The sequence below is a fragment of the Musa acuminata genome, chromosome BXJ3-4 (assembly GCF_036884655.1).
Source record: "Musa acuminata AAA Group cultivar baxijiao chromosome BXJ3-4, Cavendish_Baxijiao_AAA, whole genome shotgun sequence".
Lineage (NCBI taxonomy): Eukaryota > Viridiplantae > Streptophyta > Magnoliopsida > Zingiberales > Musaceae > Musa > Musa acuminata.
The window spans coordinates 12,993,312-13,017,586 of NC_088352.1; the positions used below are offsets into that span (position 1 = coordinate 12,993,312).

General features: G+C 43.1%; 1 protein-coding gene across 3 annotated transcripts; it reads right to left on the minus strand.

The window, feature by feature from the left end:
- Window positions 1–1,873: 1,873 nt before the first annotated feature.
- LOC103973725 (auxin response factor 9) lies at window positions 1,874–5,963 on the minus strand. 3 transcript variants are annotated; one of them, XM_009388369.3, is made up of 14 exons: window positions 5,426–5,963; window positions 5,232–5,335; window positions 5,024–5,119; window positions 4,885–4,953; window positions 4,628–4,780; window positions 4,458–4,542; window positions 4,194–4,284; window positions 3,946–4,110; window positions 3,729–3,842; window positions 3,575–3,647; window positions 3,348–3,504; window positions 2,640–3,274; window positions 2,381–2,568; window positions 1,874–2,290 (listed from the first exon to the last, which is right to left on the minus strand). In XM_009388369.3, the coding sequence occupies exons 1-14, from the start codon at window positions 5,469–5,471 to the stop codon at window positions 2,176–2,178; spliced, it is 2,091 nt and encodes a 696-aa protein (XP_009386644.2). In that variant the 5' UTR covers window positions 5,472–5,963; the 3' UTR covers window positions 1,874–2,175. The 3 variants fall into 3 exon arrangements, with proteins under 3 accessions (XP_009386644.2, XP_009386645.2, XP_009386643.2); XM_009388370.3 differs by having other exon boundaries at window positions 4,897–4,953; window positions 5,232–5,338; XM_009388368.3 differs by having other exon boundaries at window positions 5,232–5,338.
- Between the last annotated feature and the right edge of the window lie 18,312 nt (window positions 5,964–24,275).

The following is a 24,275-nucleotide window of genomic DNA, read 5'->3' on the forward strand; positions in this document are numbered from 1 at the left end:
TTTAGACGCAAACTGCGCTTAGACGCAAACTGCGCTTAGACGCAAACTGTGCGTAGACGCAAACTGTGCATAGACGCAAACTGCGCTTAGACGCAAAACTGCGCTTAGACGCAAACTGCACTGTGATTCTGCTTTTATATCGAAATCGTTTTTTATCGGACGAACGCAGCTTTCGTTTTTAAATTACTGTAAGATTTCCGCTGCACTAATTCACCCCCCCCCCTCTTAGTGCTCTCGATCCTAACAAGTACAAGTTTACATTATCTCAATATGGCATATAGATAAGGGGAGTTAATGTTAACTCCGTCATCGATTGGTTATCATCATCAAAAAAGAAGAGATTATTGAATCTCATATTTTGATGATGAAATCAATTAATGAATTAATAATCTAATCCGAAAAGTGATGTAGGATTAACTACGATCGTGAAAATATAAAACAATTAAAGAAAAATCGAATGTTGGGCCGGAGTCAAAGATCAGACATCGGGCCAGAAGAATCGGGAGATATGCCAAAGGTTCGAACGATACATCTAAAGCTCATCGAGAGTTCGTCGGGAGTTCGCCGAAAGCTCGTCGAAGATCACTGGAAGTTTCGTCAGGATTTCGGATGAACAATTGACATGTCGGACAACTAGGATTGCTTGCCTTATAATTGTTTGGCCTTAATTATTGTAGTTAGGTGTTAATTTGAGTTAGTTTGGGGAGTAATCATACTAACTCAATTAGTGGCCAACTAGGCCCAAATTAGAGCTGAATTGGGCCTATTATTTAGCTCATTCGGTGATCCTTAGCTGGCCCAAGCGATGGCACCGTTTGAGGCTCGGCCTCCCAAACACTATCGCCCAAACTAACGGTGGTACCACCCGATGGTTAATGTTGCTAGACGGTGGTACTACTAGAGCCCAATCTCCAAGGCTCTATTAAACGATCGTACATCCTAGATTGGGCGGTGGTACCGCCCAGTGTCAATCTGTAGGCGGTGGTACTGCTAGTACCCTAGATCTAAATGAGAAAACGTTGTTGTGATTCCTTGAGAGTTCCACTCCTCTTCCCTAAGTGTAAATTTTGTTTAAGGGAAGGCTGAGAGAACTGTAAATGTTATCTCCTAGACTTGTGAAAAGGAGAATAGAGTAGTAAGAGTATAATTGATCTTTACCTGTTGAAAGAAGATTAATAGTGGAAGCCGATGACCTCAACGGAGGAGGAATCAAGAGTGGATGTAGGTCACGATGATCGAACCACTATAAAATTGGTGTCTCTTCTCTTCTTTGCCTTTTATTTTTCCTTTATATTGCTTGCTGATTTGGCTGCTCAATCCAATTCACACTTTCTCTAAGTTCAAATGTATTGTCAATTTCGATCCTAACAACTAATGTATGCATAAAAAATATCTACTGACCTCGGTCTTCATGTCGATGACACTTTAAAAGCTCGATATTTTTACCTCAAAAATACCTCGGATAATCCAGTTCGGATCATGTAAACGTCAACAGCAATTGTCCCCTAACCATTAGCATACGGGTCGTTTTACATCGCCAAGAAACGGATAATTTTGAACAGTGCTCGGATGGCAATCGATCTTCGATCTTATATAGCTATGACGACCACTGGAACAATGCGAGCAGCAAACTTAGCATGGCGGAGTTTGCAAGCCGACAATTCTACCGCAACGTTTGATTGGCGTACATATGTTCTCTGATGAGATAAATGTACATCAACTATCCAGTGAGTGAAGAAGCCCTACCAATTTTTGGCTGACACACCCAACAATACGAACTGGCGAAGCTCAAGTGATAAGCAGAGACTAAAATGACCCCGCAATACGACAGTGCGGAGTGCCAACGGGCAGAGAACATGGTAGACACACAGAGTCGAACGATAATAAATTTACGAGCTTATATATCAGGGAGGAATCCACGAAGAAAACAATCGTGATCATCCCTGTTCAAGGTCTTTCTTGACACTCATTTTATCTCCCACACAAAACTAAATATTTAGCACTATAAACTGCTGAGCATGCAACAATAAAAAATCCTTTATGTTTTGAACACTTACCTCTCAAATTAGTGGAAAAAAATGAAAATGGAACCATAGGGAAGAACAAAAATGAAATTTTCAACTCCACGATCCTTCAGTTATCAGTTCTTTCTGGGAAACAGCAGCAGCAGCACGGCTATGCAGCTTCACCGTCCGTGGAAGGAACAGCAGGTAGCTTGCTCTTAGGTTCCATCTTCTTCACCTCCTCGCTTGCATAGATGAATATCTTCCTTGCTAGCTTGCAGAACACCCTGCCAAGTTATGTTTGGGACCAATTTAGTTCATCAGGCAGTCAATGTGCCTCGGTATCTATAGAAGTGAAAGGGCTCTTGGATGCTTACGGCCATGGGTAGTCACCTACGAGCATCATAACTCCATCATCATCGTTAAAGACCACCTCCCATTTATTGTGACAGCGAAGCTCTCCTTTGATCTCAAACATCTGTTCTAGCTCAAGCATCAACTCGTCGTAACCTTCGAAGTTTGCCAGGTCCACAGCTCGGCCAACTCCAATTCCTTGCATGTGAACCTGGTAATTGCCCAAGTGTTAATCAAAATCCTTCATGAACAGTAATAGCATATTTAAGAGCTACATGTTACCTTGATGCAGCTTCTGGTAGAACTATTCTGCTTCCTCTGGATCTCCTTTGGAGACACTTGTAGCACTTGCTTTACCTCTTTTGAAGCTTTTGATAGTCCAGATTGCCCATCTATATCCTCGACCAAGGGAGTCGCAGGAACAGGATCCTCAATTGTGGCATTCGATTGGCTCACTACTTCAACCGATAACTTCATGGTGGAAGATATATCATTTGAAGGACAGACCAAGTCAATCCCAAACAACCTGTATCCGCTGCCACTCTTCGGCTTCTTCTGATTCTCCATCTTGCATTCCAATTCTAATGAGGGATCTTCAGTTACAGGATTGGAGGCAGGCAGCCATGAAGTGAGGGTGGTCTTTGTGTCACAAGCAACAGTGCCCTTTGAGAGTTTCAGTGACACATTTATCAGTGAAGATGATGTGCTCTCCAAAGGAGACTTTGAGTCCCTTAACCAGTGATCTGACAACCTTCGATTGCAAGAGCTAGGACTGTGCAAAGAATTATTGTCAATACTCTCTGTCTGCCCAGAAAACCAGAGAAATCGTTTCTCCAAGCTCTGAGCAATGATTCTGCTCATGGATCCTAAGTCGGATATTTGGGCCTTAGCAGGATTCCAAATAGTTGAACTAGGTTCTGTGCATGGAAAGTTTCAATTACATGGATATTAAAGGAAAGCAGCATAAAGAAGAAACTTCACTCTCATTACCATGGCCCAGGAGGTCCAAGGGTGACCAAGCTCTCTTGTTCTTAATAAAACCTGCTTGAGCATCACTGGAAGTAGACATGGAGCCACCGAAAGGCTCAACATCCCATGGAGAAATCTTCTCTGGCCTCAGAATGCTAGATGCTTCATCCCATTGTACCTGAAATTAGTAGACTTCATGCGCAATTCGTATACAAGTTGGTGAATACAGAAAAAGGTCAGTGATGAACCTTTAACGATCTCCACTTTGAACATGGCCACTGTGACGAGATATCTCCGATTCCGGTTATGGTACCAGTAAACCTAAGAAGTGAGAATGGTAAATTTTCACTAGCAAGAAGCTTAAGACAATCTATAATGAATAATACGATGACAAGGAATAACCTTTTCTCTGGAACATCTTCCCCCTCAAATCTCATCTTGAATCTCATCCCAACAGTGAACTCATTTTTAATTGTCTCCAAATACTTATTGACACCAACGATGAACTGACTAGTCCTGGTTTATGTATCATCCATGACAGCAGGAATCAATCATATTGAGAATACACAAAAGAGCAACAGAATAAATGTGCTTTCTGACTCCAAGTACTAGTCCCAACCTAGGCTTGTAGTACACCGTGAAAAGACTATGAGTCGAAATGGCATGTGATGCAGTGGCAAGCACTCCAACGTGCATGCTATGACTAGATATTACAGATGAAGGCATAGTATTCTGGCGGTGGACAAGCCGTCTCACTCCAACTCGCAGTTCATCATTCTCGCCTCTACAGAATAAAGATTCAAAATCAAGCATAAGCACTTCAAAACAGAGGAAGAAAAACGGCCTTTTTTTCTCAGCAACATTAACCTCATCAAGATGAGTGCATCACCAGCCGCTAATTTCTTAGAAGCTACAAACGTACTCCATCCTGTTGTAAGCAAATGACGCCGTGGTTGACCTGTCAATCAGAATTCAACAAATACATGAATTTGGAGAACACAGCTTCTTCTTCTTTTTTTTCCAATTCAATAATATGGCAAAATAGAGAATCGACAATCTTTTGTGTCACAAAGAGAACTGTCACTTTGGTTGGTCACAAGCAAATCAAAGAGAACAGAATCAAACCGATACCTCTGAATATGTGTTTGAATCGCCACTCCTGTCCATGCAGATCCTTGGCAACCAGCTCCTTTGCTGGGGTTTGCTGTGACATGTCCTGTTCATAGCATGCAAACACAGATCCGATTGTGAGAATACCTGAGCAACCGAAACAGATAATAGAAAGACATGAAATAACTTACTAGAGGCGGAAGACATTCGGTGGCATGTCTACGAAGAACCGAGAAGCCACCGTGGGTACTTGTATCCGAAGCCGTCAATATCTTACAAAATGAATGAACCGCTGGTCTCGGTGGCTCCACAACGCATGGAACAGGACAGGTAGGCTCGTTTTGCTAATAAAATCAAAGCAACAAACTCAGTTCGCATAATATTGCAAAAGTGTTTCTTTTTTCCTTCATCAAATCCTGAAAGGAAGAGTTTTCAGAAGAAAATTTACGTTGTTTCTTACATCTGATTCAGGGATCAGAGTGATTTGAGCATAGGCTTCATCCGTTTCCGGCTCAGCCTGGAAAAAGCCTAAAGTAAGCAGCTATTTATTACCTAACAGAAATCAAAGAAGAGTACATAGAGCTGACCTTCAGATTAATGTTCACGACGCGGCAGAGAATTTTGGGAGGAAGATTAAACAGGGGAATCTGCTGGTTCAACTCCTGATCTGTCCAAGTTTCCAACTGCACATAAACCGGCGAATTCACAGCGAGTCTAAAGATCGAAGCAGAAGGGTGGGACTTGTGTAGCTTTCACGGCGAACAAGAGAAAAACAGAGGAGAAGGAGAAGTCCACCTGCTCCAGATGACCCTGAGGGAAGTAGAACACCCTCTCGTCCGCACGGGGAACCTCCACCAGAGGACCCGCGCACGCTCTCCACAGCTCTTCGTACAGCCCATCTCCTCCATGAACAGGACAAACACAAATAACTCAGAATCAACAAGAGAACGCGCCATGGATTTAAAAGCCACAGATGAAGCAATCCTTACCTTCTTTCAGCCTCTCGGTCGCTCGAGAGGCCGATCCAGCGGCCATTAGACCAACTTAACCGCTCCAAAGCTCCCACCTTTTCTTCTCCACCGTGACGAAGGTAAAGGTTTTGGGGAGTCGAAAGTTAGAAGAAGCCCACCTCTCTGGCCCTCGGGCTCTCCCCCAAGGGATTTAGTTCACCCCATTAATGAAGCGGCAGCACGTCAGGAGAGGAGAACGGCACGAATTAAAGGCGTGGCCTGTCGCCCACTGCCGTCCTCCTCGCGGAGTGAAACCCCCGCACGCTCTGCTGCTCCCCTGGCCCCCGCGAAACCGCCGAACGCCGCTTCGTTTCCTCTCCTCGCGGAACGTAGACCCCTCCCTCCTTCCTCTCCTCCCAACAAAGCGTGCGAGCGAGGGCGAAAGGAAAGAGAGGGGCAAGGCGCACGTATGAAGGAAGAAAACTCCCGTCACCGAATCGCCGCCCAACCCTTTTCGCTCGTGGTCGTGACGAGGTGGGCGTCGATAGCTTTCCCACGCTCCCATGAGGTGCCTGCTCTGTCGTCATCGGGAGGTGACCTGACGACGGTGTTCGAAACATCACATGGTGTTTAGCGTGACTCCAAGTTGGTCCACTCATGATTCCGTCATGACGGCGTTTCCGTTACTTGACGGTAGCACCGCTAGTTGCTTTACCGTTCTAGCGAGGATGATCGAGGCGAATTGATGCCCCGTGATCGTACGGCGGATGTTTCAGTAATCGCACCTTCCGATCTCCCGAAAGAAAAAGATAAAAAGATAAGATCTCATCGTTAGTTCGGCCCTATCTTCCAGATAAGTACTATCGAATCCCCTCGTGGTGGGACCCCGCACGCAGCGTCGGTCAGTCGCCGTGGTAGGCGCTATAGGCACATCCCCACCCCACCGTGGTGGTTCCCACGGAGATGTGCGGGTGGAGACGCAAATAAGAAGATTAAATTAGAAATTAGAATAGACAAATTAAGAAGGATAAACAGAATGATATTAAATTAATAGAATAATATATAAAAGTTGTCGTCACCCGGAGGACCGTGACCCGAAGCTGCTTCCCGCGAGGAGGAGGGAGTCCGCGACGCAACAGTTGCGGATTGAACACCTGCTCTGTTGGTAGGTAACCGCGGCGTGTAGAAACTTCGCGTGTGGATACATAATACCTTGTCAGCATATCCCGGTCTTTGGGGGGCGAGACAAAGACCGGGTGGGAACATGTGGCCGTACGAGGATAAATCCAAACATGAAAGAAAAAGCGGAGACTACGACTCTCAACACACCAAAGGAGACAGGAATTGGGTGGAATGGACCAAAGGAGCTTCGATCTTACACGTGCCAACGTATTGTGTAGGGCGAAGTAGTTAATTATGAGAGTGAGGAAGGAGGCCGCTCTTCGTGTGGCCAATTCATGTTCTTTCTTTCGGTTTGACGGACCATTATATATATTTATCTGTATCGATCAACTCTGATAAAGAGAAGTTCAGGATGAGGATGACGTCTTATCCTCAAAAGCAAAATGATCGCAATATTAAATCATGCAAAGCAGAACAATATCTCTAACTAGAAATCATAGGATCGGAACACGTCAGACTGGGTTCGTTCCTTCTTCGGCTAAACTGGTGCATGAATCACGTTGGGGATGGACCATGCAAGTCTGAAAGGGTGTAACAGGAAGAATGGTCGACGGATACTCTCCAAATCGGGACAAAATGTCTTTCCCTTGGAATGATTTATGGAATTCCCGTGCCGTCAACACGCGGCAACATTAATTGACTCCAACTTGCACGATTCGAGAACTGCTTCAATGAGTTGAAAAGGAAAGCATGGCATGTTCACTATATATATATATATATATATATATATATATATATATATATATATATATAAAGGAGATCAAGTTACATGATTGTCCGGTAATAGCCTCGCTCGGTCTCCAAACAGTCAATGAGGAACGGAGCATTCTAGTACATGAAATCAGACGATGTGATGTGCAATTGTATGCGTCCACGCTCCCTTCATTTCTTCCCGATGCTGCAGCCGTCGGTCAATGATAAGACCGCCTTACCTTCACATGGGCGCCAGCTCTTTTGATGGTTTGTGCTGCCTACGCTCTAAGCTCTTCCCTTATATCGATGAATCAATCAGCAATCAACATAACAGTCATATCCATCCCATTCGCCTAAATACCAAAATTAACTTGTGTACTTCTTTATGAGAGTTTGACCAATATGAACTTTGCATTCAGATGGTTTTGGATGTCACATAGTTTTTCATGTTGTGGAACGAGTCAGCTTCAAAATGTGGTGTGTGCGTTCAAATTCAACCATGTACGTGTCGGACCAGAATACGAACTGAATACGGAGAAGAATGCAGGTTGGATCTGTGTTATGCCCACAGATTTCAAGACCAAGTCATGAAGAGATGAAGATACCCATTTTTGCTGTTGAGAGGCGGGTGGTATCAGCTCAGCAGATACGTCATGAATCATGGCCTGGTTATGATAGGAGATCCCCGCGACTTCCATAGCAGCTGTTCATGTCACGCGGTGCCAAGTACAGTGGGAAGCAGATTTTGCGTGGATTCAGCTATAACGACAAAGCATGCATCTCCTTGCAGCCACCGACGACAATGGCAATCATTTCCGGTGTCGCGCCAAGGCGGCACACCACCATGGCTTCATGTCTCTCTCTCTCTCTCTCTCTCTCTCTCTCTCTCTCTTTCTCTCCATCTATGTGTAGATTGTATGGACATCAGTAGGTCATGATCTAAATGACAAGGCTGATCGATTGAAAAAAAAGTGCACCGATTGGATCCAGAACACGAAGAAAAAAGAGTAGGGGTGCATATTGATACGGCATGTTTTGGAACCCTATCACACACCACATGCCAAGTTAGAATTATACCGAGAAATTGTCCCACCTGTCTTACCCCGAGAGCTCAGGGGTTGTCGTCTGACGTTGCTCCGCACATCTTGGACACGACGGCTGGTCAAAAGTCTCATCCCACCCCTCGAGGGTCAGCGGCCACGCACTACCGATCCTCGTGCAATAGTATAAAAATCTTGACCGGCCTTCGGCCAAGGAGGATACATATAAAAAAAATAATCCACCCCACACTGACTTGCTCGTCTGACGGGCCACAGCCAAGGATCACCCGACGAGGGCCATTTTTTGCAGGCGGACGACCACCCGCGAGCGGCGAGCATCTCAACCCGGGAATCGCCATCCAGTGTACAAGGACGAGCTGCCAATCACCCCGGAGACGGGAAGACGTGGCTCATCATAAACGGCACCCGGATCGGCAGATCGAGGAACGCTGATCAACACCCCGTCGCGAGGGCCCGGTCGACCTCGACATCCAGCTCAGCCAACAGAAGGCTCCCGACATCGACCCGTGAACCAAGTCGTGCTGACTCATCAGCCATGGTATATTTGTTCGTTAACATTTTGGTGCTAGAAGGAGGGTCATGTTATGGGAGCATCTACCAGGACCTCTCCCCGAAGGAGAACCACCAACCGGCCTCCCTTCCGTCGAGCCCGAAAGTCAGGCCCTCCCCGCCCCCAAAGATGGGGGGATCCCAGCCTCAACATCAGATTGCTACTAGTGCCTATTCAATGGCCCGGGGTTGTCACCCCCCAAACTCACCATAGGACCCTCGGCCGTGACACCTGAGGCGTTCCTCGGTCTGGCCAAGCAAGTACAAGCGATGGCGGGGATGATGCAGACACTCGTCCCGCTCATTCCCCAGATCGTGCGGCTAGCAGCTCCCCCGACTGACCCAACCCGACAAAGATCGAGCAGGGAGCAGGTCGGGACGGGAGAAGCCCGAGACCGAATGACGGAGCCAAGAGGTCTGCCTGAGCAGAGCATACTTGCACCCTACCAAATCACGCTGCCCCACTTCGAGCCTAACACCATATCGTCCGACTCGACGGATGACTCGTTCAGGATCCAACTGTCCCGGGTCAACCAACGCTTGGACGAGTTCCAGCGAGAGTTCTAGAAATCGTAGAGCGAGTCGAACGAAGGTGACTCGGGCAGATCCCCTTTTACTCAGGAAATACAGGACAAGCCTGTACCCCTCGACTTCAAGCTACCGGCATTGGAGACGTATGATGGGGGCTCCAATCCCACGGAGCATGTCACCGCGTTTTGGGCTCAAATGGCCCTCTATGGTGTTGAATCTCGAATTTTGATAATGAAACTAATCAATATGTATTTATGTTTTAATCTACGTTTTGAGTGACGTAGGATGCTTTGATCAGAGTGAAACAATTAAAGCAGAAAAATCATGTTGGGCCGGAGGAACATGTCAAAAGATTGGACGTCGCGCCGGTGGATCAGTCGATCTATCGACTGAAGGCTTCAAGCCGCGGATTCGGGCATCGGGCCAAGAAGAGAGGACATTGCACCAAGGATATCGGAGTTGCGGAGTCAACTGGCCGATTGGGCAATAGGTCGCAGGAGAGGACGATACGTCGAAGAATCGGACAAAGCGTTGAGGGACCAATGACATGCCGGACAACTTGATTAGATACTTAGGATTAATTGTCTAAATCAAAGTGTGTTTTACATGTGCAGGATTAACTACGATAGCATGAAGACATAAAGCAAGTTTACCGGAGTCAAGTTCGATGGGTGCTCGAGAGTCTGCCTAAAGTCCGAAGAATCGTTGGAAGTGCTGCCAAAATCAACCGAGAAAGAATCGGGGACTTGCCGATGTTGAATCTCGGATTTTGATGATGAAGTCAATTGTCATTTGTTATCTAATCTATGTGTTGAGATAAGTGTGCAGGATTAACTACGATGAGAGTAAGACAAGCAGCAGGAGTTGCGCCGGAGTCAAGATCATGATCACGTTGGGAGTTCGAGAGTTCGACGGAAGTTCGGACGGTCGTCGGAGGTTCAGAGAGAACAGATCCGAGAAGTCCAGAAGCTTGCCAAGCGAAGCTCGTCGGAACTCGCCAAGTGGATCGTCGCAAAGTCCAGGAGTATGCCGGATGTCCGCAGAAGGATCACCGAGGGTTATCGGTTGATCGACGGAAGTTGGCAGGAAACTCGCCGGAAGAAGCGATTGACGCATCGGAGCAAAGCTGCAGAAGTTGTCTTAGAGATAATCGTAGTTAGCATGATGATTAAGCATGAAAATGGGAGGTGATCCCATTAGCTTAATCTTGGGGCAATTGGGCCCCTGAAAAGATTCAAAGTGGGCCGAATGGAGTGAACCATTCGGACCCTGATTGCACCAGGAGGTGCAACCGCCCCAGCTAGGAGGTGCAACCGCCTGGGCTGTGGGGTTGGGAGGTGCAACCGCCCCAGCCAGGAGGTGCAACCGCCTGGGCTGTGGGGTTGGGAGGTGCAACCGCCCCAGCCAGGAGGTGCAACCGCCAGGGCTGCAAGGCTGGGAGGTGCAACCGCCCCAGCCAAGAGGTTGCACCGCCAGAGCTCAAGTTCCGAGCTCTGCCAGGCGATGCAACCACCGAGCTCAGTCTTCGAGCTCTGGCAGAGAGGTGCATCAGCCTGAGCTCAGTCTCGAGCTCTGCCAGGTGATGCATTCACCAAGCTCAGTCTTCGAGCTCTGGCAGAGAGGTGGATCAGCCTGAGCTCAGCTTGGAGCTCTGCCAGGTGATGCAACCACCGAGCTCAGTTTCGAGCTCTGCCAGGTGATGCAATCACCAAGCTCAGTCTTCGAGCTCTACCAGGTGATGCAACCATCGAGCTCAGTCTTCGAGCTCTGGCAGAGAGAAGCAATCGGCAGAGCTCAGTCTTCGAGCTCTGCCAGGCGGTGCCACCTCTCCAGTCGAGAGGTGCAACCGCCTGATCCCAGAATTCTGGGATTTGATCGATTTGATCGTTTTGAGCTCGAATTTTGAATTGGGTTGAGGCCTATAAATACCCCACCCATTCAGCACTGAAAAGATACAGACCCATACCGAAATCGTGATCTTTTCTGTGAATCTAAAGAGCTCAAAAGTGTTGTAAAGCCTTTAAGTCTCCTTCTTCTGTTCTTCAAGTTTTCAATTGTAAAGTGAGGAGAGAAAGGTCTGTAAAGGTTGTCTCCTAAGCCTGTCAAAAGGAGAGAAATTGTAAGAGGGAAGTTTGGCCTTCGCCCATTGAAGGAAGGCACCTAGTTGACGTCGGCAACCTCATCGGTGGAGGAAGCCAAAAGTGGAGTAGGTCAAGGCTGACCGAACCACTCTAAATCTCTGGTTTGCGTTTACTTTCGAGCACTTTATCATTACTGCAAACCTCCCTCATCACTACTGCTCTCTGCGCTTTCACGAACAAGTTCTAAGTGCTGTTCTTCCAAATCTGCATTCAGACGTAAACTCGTATTTTCATACATTACAGTTTACGTTTACGTTTGATTCTGCAGAACTGTTTTCCGTGCTTTTACGAACGAGCTTCCTTGCAGTTTACGCTTACATTTTAATCCTATTAATAACTGCAATCTGTCCTCTACGATTTTACGAACGAGTTTCAACATTTAGACGTAAAACTGCATTCAGACGTAAATCGGCTTTCTTCGCTCAATCATCAGATTTCAGTTCACGTTTACGTCTTGGTTTCAACTGCATACTGCCTTCTGCGAGTATACAAACGAGTTTCAAAGTTTAGACGTAAATCTGCGTCTAACTGCGTTTAGACGTAAATCTGCGTTTAGACGTAAAACTGCGTTTAGACGTAAAACTGCGTTTAGACGTAAAACTGCGTTTAGACGTAAAACTGCGTTTAGACGTAAAACTACGTTTAGACGTAAAACTACGTTTAGACGTAAAACTGCGTTTAGACGTAAATCTGCGTTTAGACGTAAATCTGCATTTAGACGTAAATCTGAGTTTAGACGCAATCTGCGCTTAGACGCAAAACTGCGCTTAGACGCAATCTGCGCTTAGACGCAAACTGCACTTAGATATAAACTGAGAATTTGCTTTTGCATCATAATAGTTTTTGAACAAACGCAGCTTTTGGTTTTTAATCGCTGTAAGATTTCCGCTGCACTAATTCACCCCCCCCCCTCTTAGTGCTCTCGATCCTAACAATTGGTATCAGAGCAAGGTTAACTCTCTAAAGGATTAAAACCCAAGAGAGATGGCATACGCCGGAAACCAAGAGGGGCATTCAATTACACGTCCACCCATGTTCAGTGGAACAGACTACACTTACTGGAAGACCCGAATGAGGATCTTTCTTATTTCTATGGATTTTGAACTGTGGAACCTTGTTGAAAATGGATTTTCAAAATCTTCTCTTCCAATGATCGATTGGAACGATTTGGAGAAGAAAGCTTTCGCTCTTAATGCAAAGGCTATGAATGCCTTATTTTGCGCACTTGATAAAAACGAGTTTAATCGTGTTTCAACTTGCGAAACTGCTTCTGATATTTGGCACACACTTGAAGTGACCCACGAGGGCACAAGTAGAGTGAAAGAGTCAAAAATCAATCTGTTGCTGCATTCTTTTGAACTTTTCCGAATGAAACCGAGTGAAACCATTGGCGACATGTTTACCCGTTTCACGGATGTCGTCAACGGTCTAAAAGGACTCGGAAAGAGCTTTTCGGATTTTGAGCTTGTTAATAAGATACTAAGATCCCTTCCTAAGAGTTGGGATCCTAAAGTCACCGCCATTCAAGAGGCAAAAGATCTGCGAAATTTCCCTCTTGAAGAACTAATCGGGTCATTAATGACCTACGAAATGACCTGCAAAGCTCATGAAGAGCAAGAAGACATCCTTCCAAAGAACAGGAAGGATATGGCACTTAAAACTTCTGAATGCCACTTGAGAGAAAACTCAAGTGATGAGGATTGTGACGATGACTTGGCACTTTTGACAAGAAAGTTTAAGAAATTCTTCAAAAGAAACAAGTTTAAAAACGATGTGAAAAATAAACTTGAACCCAAGAAGGACCAAGTAATCTGCTACGAATGTAAAAAGCCGGGACACTACAAAAGTGACTGTCCCCAAGTCAAGAAAAGAACAAAGAAGAAGGCGCTCCAAGCAACATGGGATGATTCGAGCGCATCTGAGGAAGAGGAGTCCAACACCGAGCAAGTTGCTCATTACGCCTTTATGGCCATCGAAGAGGAGGTAACGGATTTATTAGATGCTGATTTATCTTTCGATGAATTACTAAATGCCTTCCATGATTTATTTGATGAATGCAAAGTTATAAATAAGAAATACAAGTTGCTAAAAAAGCTACATGATAATCTTACTTGTGAGTTTGATAAGTTAAAAGTCGAACATCATGATAGTTTAAATTCATGTATCAAATGTCATGATTTAGAAACTATACAAAAAGAAAACTCGCTACTTAAGGACACCTTGAAGAAATTCGAGGTTGGTAGCAAGTCATTAAACATGATCCTTACAAACAAGGGTCATGCTCCCAAAAGAGGTGGGATTGGATTTGTGAGGAGTCCTCACCGAAATCCAACTACCTTTGTAAAAGGCCCCATCTTACACGTTCAACACCAAACCAAGTGCAACTTTTGTTGCAAATCTGGACACAAGACACATTGTTGTCCATTCAAGAAAATAAGTCCAAACAAATTGATTTGGGTTCCTAAAGGAACTATGATAAACTCTATGCAACATGATAGAAAATGTAGATCTATTTATGAGGCACCCAAAAGCAAATGGGTTCCTAAAGATCATCCGTTCCTATAAAAACATTAAAAGTCTAGGCCGGAGCAAGAAATAATGTTCTGCTCCTTGACTCTCAATCGTCATAAACCAAGAATCAAAAAGGGACTCGCAACGCTTAAGTAACAAGTGGAAGCTATGAAATCACAAATACGATACAATTAGAAATATATCATATCCAAATTCACATACCCCCCTGATCTTCAAAACCTGTTCATCTACGAATTAAATTCTTGTAGAAACTAAATATGTCATGATCTTAAAAGGGACACCAAACAAACATACGTACGCACGTTAAAAGATCTATCTTACAAAGAGCTTCTTCCTTAAATAAAAACTCATACGAAATCATGTAACAAACATCAAATTGCTCTGAAACTCTCCTCAAGGCAAAGGCTCCCTAATCAAATCATCTTAAGTACTCACCTGCTGCAGGCGGTGGCACCTCTCCAGCTGGCGGTTGCACCTCCAGCCATCACGGGTTGCCAGAGGTTGCACCGCTCTAGCCAGAGGTGCAACCGCCAGCAGCTCTGCTCTTTAAAATCACGCTAGGGCCGGCTAAGGAACCGACCCCAACTCACCCCCATTTCCTCCTCTACTCTTCCAAGTCTCCTCCATTCCCATTTCACTCCTCTAAGCCTTCCAAATACCTCTTATTTCGGAGCAAAACATCAAGAATCCTTCCTTCTCTTAAAGATTTCACAAAGGTACTCTCTAAGAAGCTCTTAAATTCTGTTTTGTTCTTCATTTACTTTAGCTCATCATCATCCCTCTAAACAGCAGTAGTAATGGGATCTAGAAGATCCTCAAGGGACAAGGGAAAGAGGAGAGTAGTAGAAGAGTTTGATCTCACTCTTTTTGATTCCAAAAACCATGCTGAAAAATTTCTCTCCTTCGAACTAAGAAGCATCAATAAGGGAAAATACGTAGATCTGAATGAACTAAGAGATGTAGAGACTATCCATTGGTTTGCAAACCTAAATCTACTTCCCATTTTGCAGATCAACGAACCCATTTATCCTAGACTAGTTAGATTGTTTTATAACAACATGCAAAAAGATGATGAAGAAAGGATATCAACCTATCTCTTAGGACAACACATTTCAATCACTGATAGATTCATTTGTGATATGATAGGTATTCCCATGAAAAGCATAGGACTTTACTTCAAAGGATCATGGGATGAAAAAACTATTGAAACATCCTACGTTGAAGCCTTAGGAACAATCCTTGCCAATCCTAACGTAGAATCTATTCCTAAAAGTTGTGAACATCTAATGCCCTTTAACACTAAGATACTTCATCATATCATGACTAGTATAATTCTTCCTAAGCAATACCATCATGATGAAGTGAGTCAATTGGAATTAGGAATTATGTACCTAATTATGAAAGAACGTGACATTTGTCTTGGCTATCTGATCCAACAAAACATGTTGGAATTATCTACGAAAGATATGATGCTCCCATATGGTGGAATTATTACTAGAATAATGAAAGCTTACGACATTCAAATACCACTAGAAGAAGAAGTAATGAAATCAGATAGATACAGCATAATAAACAAAAATCTACTTCACCGACTAAGATGTCACTATAGAAACGGTAACTGGGTTAGAATGCCTAGAAGAACTAATCCCCCTCAGCCTGAACCTGAACCTGAACCAGAGCCGGAAACCCCAGTCTTTAGGAGTACCCACTCTCCTCCAATCTGTCCCTTTGAGGAAACACATCCGGTTGAGCAAACTCACACATCATCCATCGAAGATATCGGGATTCGGATGGACCGATTTGAGCAACGACAAGAACGGCTTGAACTTCGACAAGATCAAATCCTAACCGAGCTACAACAAATCCATCGACAATTTGACTCTTTACTTAGGCACTTTAATCTTCCACCTCATGAATAAGCTTGTATAAACATCTGATGTTTTTGATATGACATGTTGTAAACTCCTTATGTTATTCATGAAGGACTTTGTCTTTATGGTTACCTGATATGCTGTACATATGTTACCCTGATATGGTTATCTTTGTCTGTGTAAGCATATTTGCAAACATCTCTTGTTGTTTATCTCGGTTTTTGCACTGAAACTAAAAAGGTTTAAAAGCCTATGCCTTGAAAATATGAAGCAACATACCAATGTAAGTTGATAAGTCAGCAGTATGACATTGATATGGTTGCTATTGCTAATATGATTGCTATCATGCCATGTATCAAACAAAAATGTGCATCATACGAGCTGATATCTTACCATGTGATGCAATGCTACACTTGCTGAAATAAAAATCCTGCTATGCAATATGATATAATGCTACACTTGAAATAATTGTGTTACTACATCAAAATTATTTTTCGAATGTTATTACTATTACATGCCTTGACAACGCTTGATCAAATAACATGTTGCAAATTATGTGACAAATATTTTTTAACCAAATGCATGTAAGAAGTTCATTTTTCGGGTTGTATGCTAAAAATGGGATGTTCCCGTACACTCTTATGAAAACTCTTTGGAAAATGACTTTCCTTCGTCAAGCAAAAACAATAAAGAGATATATGTGTCATGACTTCCTTTATATGCTTGATAATGCTATCATGCTTTTTGTTGATGACAAAGGGGGAGAAACATATGAATTGATAAACACTATGTCATAGCTGAACTGCCATAATCATATCTATGTCATAGTTGCAAATAGTTGAGTGATGCTATAAACAATGTTATGCCATCCTTGCATCACCAAGAGATATGTGAACATGTACTATAGTTTGCATCATATCTTGATTTGATATTGTGAAGAAAATGCAAACTTACTAGAAAATCTCAAATGTGAGCATCATGTAAAAAGTCCTTCGTAGCTTTATATGATTACATGATGAATGGTTACAAACACAATCATACAAACTTGATGATGTATGTCATGCCTTGACATAATTCTTGAAGAGATACATCATGATAGGCATCATGATGGGAGCATTGATAAGTTTAACTGATCTAACTTATCAATACGTCACTTGAATTCTTAGGTCTTGAATTCAAGTGAGACTTATCTCAACTATGGCATATAGATAGGGGGAGTTAAGGACAACTCCTTTATCAATTGATTGTCATCATCAAAAAGGGGGAGATTGTTGAATCTCGGATTTTGATGATGAAGTCAATTGTCATTTGTTATCTAATCTATGTGTTGAGATAAGTGTGCAGGATTAACTACGATGAGAGTAAGACAAGCAGCAGGAGTTGCGCCGGAGTCAAGATCATGATCACGTTGGGAGTTCGAGAGTTCGACGGAAGTTCGGACGATCGTCGGAGGTTCAGAGAGAACAGATCCGAGAAGTCCAGAAGCTTGCCAAGCGAAGCTCGTCGGAACTCGCCAAGTGGATCGTCGCAAAGTCCAGGAGTATGCCGGATGTCCGCAGAAGGATCACCGAGGGTTATCGGTTGATCGACGGAAGTTGGCAGGAAACTCGCCGGAAGAAGCGATTGACGCATCGGAGCAAAGCTGCAGAAGTTGTCTTAGAGATAATCGTAGTTAGCATGATGATTAAGAATGAAAATGGGAGGTGATCCCATTAGCTTAATCTTGGGGCAATTGGGCCCCTGAAAAGATTCAAAGTGGGCCGAATGGAGTGAACCATTCGGACCCTGATTGCACCAGGAGGTGCAACCGCCCCAGCCAGGAGGTGCAACCGCCTGGGCTGTGGGGTTGGGAGGTGCAACCGCCCCAGCCAGGAGGTGCAACCGCCAGGGCTGCAAGGCTGGGAGGTGCAACCGCCCCAGCCAAGAGGTTGCACCGCCAGAGCTCAAGTTCCGAGCTCTGCCAGGCGATGCAACCACCGAGCTCAGTCTTCGAGCTCTGGCAGAGAGGTGCATCAGCCTGAGCTCAGTCTCGAGCTCTGCCAGGTGATGCATTCACCAAGCTCAGTCTTCGAGCTCTGGCAGAGAGGTGGATCAGCCTGAGCTCAGCTTGGAGCTCTGCCAGGTGATGCAACCACCGAGCTCAGTTTCGAGCTCTGCCAGGTGATGCAATCACCAAGCTCAGTCTTCGAGCTCTGCCAGGTGATGCAACCATCGAGCTCAGTCTTCGAGCTCTGGCAGAGAGAAGCAATCGGCAGAGCTCAGTCTTCGAGCTCTGCCAGGCGGTGCCACCTCTCCAGTCGAGAGGTGCAACCGCCTGATCCCAGAATTCTGGGATTTGATCGATTTGATCGTTTTGAGCTCGAATTTTGAATTGGGTTGAGGCCTATAAATACCCCACCCATTCAGCACTGAAAAGATACAGACCCATACCGAAATCGTGATCTTTTCTATGAATCTAAAGAGCTCAAAAGTGTTGTAAAGTGGAGTAGGTCAAGGCTGACCGAACCACTCTAAATCTCTGGTTTGCGTTTACTTTCGAGCACTTTATCATTACTGCAAACCTCCCTCATCACTACTGCTCTCTGCGCTTTCACGAACAAGTTCTAAGTGCTGTTCTTCCAAATCTGCATTCAGACGTAAACTCGTATTTTCATACATTACAGTTTACGTTTACGTTTGATTCTGCAGAACTGTTTTCCGTGCTTTTACGAACGAGCTTCCTTGCAGTTTACGCTTACATTTTAATCCTATTAATAACTGCAATCTGTCCTCTACGATTTTACGAACGAGTTTCAACATTTAGACGTAAAACTGCATTCAGACGTAAATCGGCTTTCTTCGCTCAATCATCAGATTTCAGTTCACGTTTACGTCTTGGTTTCAACTGCATACTGCCTTCTGCGAGTATACAAACGAGTTTCAAAGTTTAGACGTAAATCTGCGTCTAACTGCGTTTAGACGTAAATCTGCGTTTAGACGTAAAACTGCGTTTAGACGTAAAACTGCGTTTAAACGTAAAACTGCGTTTAGACGTAAAACTGCGTTTAGACGTAAATCTGCGTTTAGACGTAAAACTACGTTTAGACGTAAAACTGCGTTTAGACGTAAATCTGCGTTTAGACGTAAATCTGCATTTAGACGTAAATCTGAGTTTAGACGCAATCTGCGCTTAGACGCAAAACTGCGCTTAGACGCAATCTGCGCTTAGACGCAAACTGCACTTAGATATAAACTGAGAATTTGCTTTTGCATCATAATAGTTTTTGAACAAACGCAGCTTTTGGTTTTTAATCGCTGTAAGATTTCCGCTGCACTAATTCACCCCCCCCCTCTTAGTGCTCTCGATCCTAACAGCCGAAGTTTTCGGAAGTCCGCCAGAAAGATCGTCGGAGGTTCGCGGAGATCACCGAGAAGGTTTAAATACTTGCCAAAGACTCGTTGAACTCGCCACAAGACCGGGAGCCTGCTGGGAGTCCGCCGGAAGAAATCCGAGGGTGTATCGAAAGTTCGCCGGAAGTTCGTCGGAAAGCTCGCCGGAAGAAAACTCGAAGTTGTCGATTAAAAAATTACTTAGGGCTATGTCCTAATTTTATAATTTGTATATAATTTAGGTTAGGATTAAGGGTTAATCCTATAACCTAGTTAGGGGCCAATTGGGCCCGAGTTTGGACTGGTTTGGGCCAAGTTTGAAGCCCAACCAGTAAGATGGAATAGTCCAGGCGGTGGCACCGCCCAAAACCCAAGAGATCAGGCAGTGGCACAACCAGTACAATGTTAGTGTTAGACATTGACAGGTGGTGGCACCGCCAACACCGAGAAACCCAAAAGCAATTCAAATTTGGAGCTCAAATTTGAATCCTCTTAAGGCCTATAAATACCTCTCAATTCTCAACAAAGAAAACACCTTTTTGAGAGGTTAGAAAGTGAGAAAAAGCTCTAGCAAAGTCTTGTTTTCAATAGCTTTAGTGTTCACCTCCCTCTTTCTCTTTGAAAAATCTGTAAGAGTGTGAACCACTTGTAAGAAGGTTGTAAGAGGGGTATTTGGTCCTTCCCCTACAAAGTGATTTGCTAGTGGAAGTTGGGAGCCTCATCGAAGAAGGCTTCGAAAGTGGATGTAGGTCATTTGACCGAACCACTATACATCGTGGTGTTCCTTAAATGTGTGAGTGATTAATTTTCTGAACCATTTCTCTACTTCGCTACAAATCGTTCGGTTTTCATCTCCCTACTCTTGACTACTTTTACTCGAGCTATTTTAGCTAAGTCATCCTTCGTCGAATCGAAATCTCTACATATTTACGAAATCGATTTCAAACTTACGAGTTTTAATCTGCTGCACTAATTCACCCCCCACTCTTAGTGCCGCTCCGATCCTAACAATTGGTATCATAGCGAGGCTCACTCTCATATTTGGTTTAATACCCAAGAGAGATGGCTTACTCTGGCATGCAAGAGGGCCACTCTATTACACGTCCGCCTATGTTTAGTAGGTTGGATTACACGAATTGAAAGACTCGTATGAGGATCTTCCTTATTTCCATGGATTTTGAGCTTTGGAATATTATCGAAAATAGATTTCAAAAATCTTCTCTTCCGATGAGCGAATGGGATGAATCGGAGAAGAAGGTTTTTGGTTTAAACACAAAGGCTATGAATGCCTTGTTTTGTGTACTTGACAAAAATGAATTTAATCGCATTTCGATTTATGATTCGACTTTTGATATTTGGAGAACTCTTGAGGTCACTCATGAAGGCACTAGCCAAGTGAAAGAATCCAAAATCAACATTCTTGTGCATTCTTACGAACTTTTTCGGATAAAACCAAGTGAGTCCATCGGAGACATGTACACCCGTTTCATGAATGTCATCAATAGACTCAAAGCTCTTGGTAAAGGTTTTTCTAACTTCAAACTAGTAACTAAAATTTTAAGATCCTTTCCAAAGAGTTGAGATCCAAAAGTTACGTCCGTTCAAGAGGCCAAGGACCTTAAAACATTTCCTCTTGAAGAACTTACTAGGTCTCTAATGACCTATGAAACAAACAATGTGGTAAAAAGGGAACTCGAGAACAACCTTCCAAAGAATAGGAAGGATTTGGGACATAGAACATTTGAAGACCACTCGAGCATAAGCTCAAGTGATGGTGAACTTAAACTACAAATGAAACAAAAATTAAAAAGCAAAAAGAACGGAACTACTTGCTTTGAACGCAAGAAGAAGAATAAAAATTGGGATGAATCGAGCTCCTTTGAAGACGAGAAGAAAATAAAAAAAGGGCGAGGTGGCAAACTACGCCTTAACTGCTTTCAATGATGAGGTAATCGAAACCCCCTTAATTTATTTTGAAATTACTTGATATTTTCCATGATGCATTTTTTTTTAGAATAATTATTTTTCTTAAAAATTACATGTTTAAAAATTGAAAATACAAAAATATGATTATGATCGTAATTTGAAAATAATAATGAAAATTGTATGTTTTATGTTAATGGAATAAAATGTTAGATTTAAATCTAATGATCATATGTATGTTTTCTTAAGAAGAAAAAATGTGTCTTAATGATTTCCGATTTTGATTGAAACCATGCTTGATGTCTTAATAAAAATATTAAGAAGTTTAATATCATGCTTAATGATGATGCATGGCTTTTGTATGAAAAACTAAGCATGAAAAGATAGATTCACTTAAAAAGAAAAATGCATGACTACAACAAATAACAAAATGATTTTGGTTGAAAATACCTTATGCTCAATGAAACCATGATTGATGAATATGCTTTATGTTTAATGATTTTTTTGCCTTGAATGTCCTATCATGATGAATATTTTGAAAATAAATGAAATCATGTTTGATTTGAAGTAATGCATAATGATCATGCTTAATGAGTTTTCTTTCGAAATAATGCATAATGATTTTTGTGATTTATGGATTATCGATTTCCACGATAATAAAAGTGATTTTTTCAGTTTCCACGATAATGAGTTTCATCTAACCATAATTTTTATCTTGATTTTCTGAAAATTATAACTTAAAAATTTATTTTATAAATCAAGATTGTCTATTATAATTCTTTCTTTTCACTATTTGAGTTATTAAAAAAGAATCATAATATGTCTCTTGGTATTCAAAATTTATGTTCACTATTTATGTATCTCATCACCAAAATTCTTTTTGATATTCTTCATGTGATGATATGAATGCATCAAACACTCATGATATGATTTTTATATATTTCCGTGTATTCATGAAATATTTATCTCATCACCCAATTAATTCTTCTTGATGTTCTTAATATGATGAAATGAAATTATGTATGAAATACAAATGAGAAGTTAATGATCATGTATGATAGAATGTAATGAACTTTGACATTTAGATACCATCAATTGAAAAGCTATGATCATGTTGCCAAAATGATGTATCATGAATGCTTGAATATTGTTATGCTCATAATGATGATTGATTTATTTGTATCATGCACGAAAAATGAAATGTATGGTTTTGAAATTGTGCATATTCGAATTTGAAAATATGATGATGCATAATGATGAAATTATGTAATGAAAATATTAAACATTTTGAAACCATGTTTTAATGTCATGCATAATGATCATGCTTAATAAATTTTGAAATTATGCATGGTGATTTTTAAGTAATTTATGGATTATTGATTTTTATCATAATGAAATGTTACATTTTCGGTTTTAAGTATGATGTATGTTTTCATAAAAAAAACTGTTAGGATCAGGAGCACTAAGAGGGGGGGGGGGTGAATTAGTGCAGCGGAATACTTTCGACGATTAAAACTACGTTCGTACGATAAAAACGATTTCGATAGAAAACCTGATTCGTAAATCACTTTAACTTGTGATCAAGCGAGATGCAGTTAAAGCGAATCTATAAAGGCAGTTTACAGTTATGATGGAAATCAGAATGTAAGCGCAAACTGAAATATGATGTTCGTATGATAAAACTGATTTACGTCTAAACACCGATTCAGAAAATACTGAACTTTGAAACACGATCGTAAATGCGCAGAAGGCAGTAAGCTATTGAGGAGGTTTACGGTAAAGAAAATATGCTTAAAGTAAATGCAAACCAGAGAGCACCGTAATTTTAGAGTGGTTCGGTCAATCTTGACCTACATCCACTTCTAGCTTCCTCCACCGACGAGGTCACCGACGTCCACTAGAGGCCTTCCTTCAATAGGCGAAGGCCAACCACCCTTTTACAGTTTCACTCCTTTTGACGGGCTTAGGAGACAACCCTTACAGAATTTTCTCTCCTCTTTTGAAAGATCAGAACTTGGAAGAAAAGAGAGAGGAGAACTTCTAACTCATACAACACTTTTGAGCTCTAAAAATCACAGAGTAAGATCAGGATTTCGGTGGTTTTTGGTTACTCTGTCATTGTTGAAAGGGTGGGGTATTTATAGGCCCCAACCCAGTTTGAATTCCGAGCTCAAAACTGTCAATTCCTGGAATTCCGGGGTATGGCGGTTGCACCGCCTAACTGGGGCGGTTGCACCGCCTGGCAGAGCTCGAAGACTGAGCCTCTGGGTGGTGCCACCTCCTGTCAAGGGCGGTTGCACCTCCTACCAGAGCTCGGAGACCGAGCTCAAGCAGTTGCACCTCTGTCAGAGGCGGTTGCATCGCCTAGCCAGAGCTCAGAGACTGAGCCCTAGGCGGTGCCACCGCTGACCCAAGCGGTGCCACCGTCGACCCAGGCGATGCCACCTCTGGCCAAGAAATCTGGGTCCGAATGGGCTGATCCATTTGGCCCAATTTGGGTCTGTCAAGGGCCCAATTGCCCCAAGATTAAGTTAATGAGATCACCTCCCATTTCTAACTTTATCATTGTGCTAACTACGAATTTCTTAAGACACTTACTACTACTTCCGGTGCGTCAATCACTTCTTCCGGTGAGCTTCCAGTAAACTTCCGGCGAACATCCGATGAACCTCCGACAATGCTCCGACGGACTCCCGGCAAACTCCTGGACTTGTGACGATCCACTTGGCGAGTTCCGACGAGCTTCTTTGGCAAGCTCCTGGACTTCTCGGATTTGTTCCCGCAGAACCTCCGACGACCGTCCGGACTTCCGTCGAATTCTCAAACTCCCAACATGATCATAGTCTTGACTCCGGCGCAACTCCTGCTGCATGTCTTACTTTCATCGTAGTTAATCCTGCACATGTAAAATAAAACTTTGATCGAGACAATTAATCCTAAGCAATTAACCAAGTTGTCCAACATGTCATTGGTCCCTCGACGGTTCGTCCAATTCTTCGGCGCATCGTTCTCTCCTACGGCCTATTGCCCAATCGGT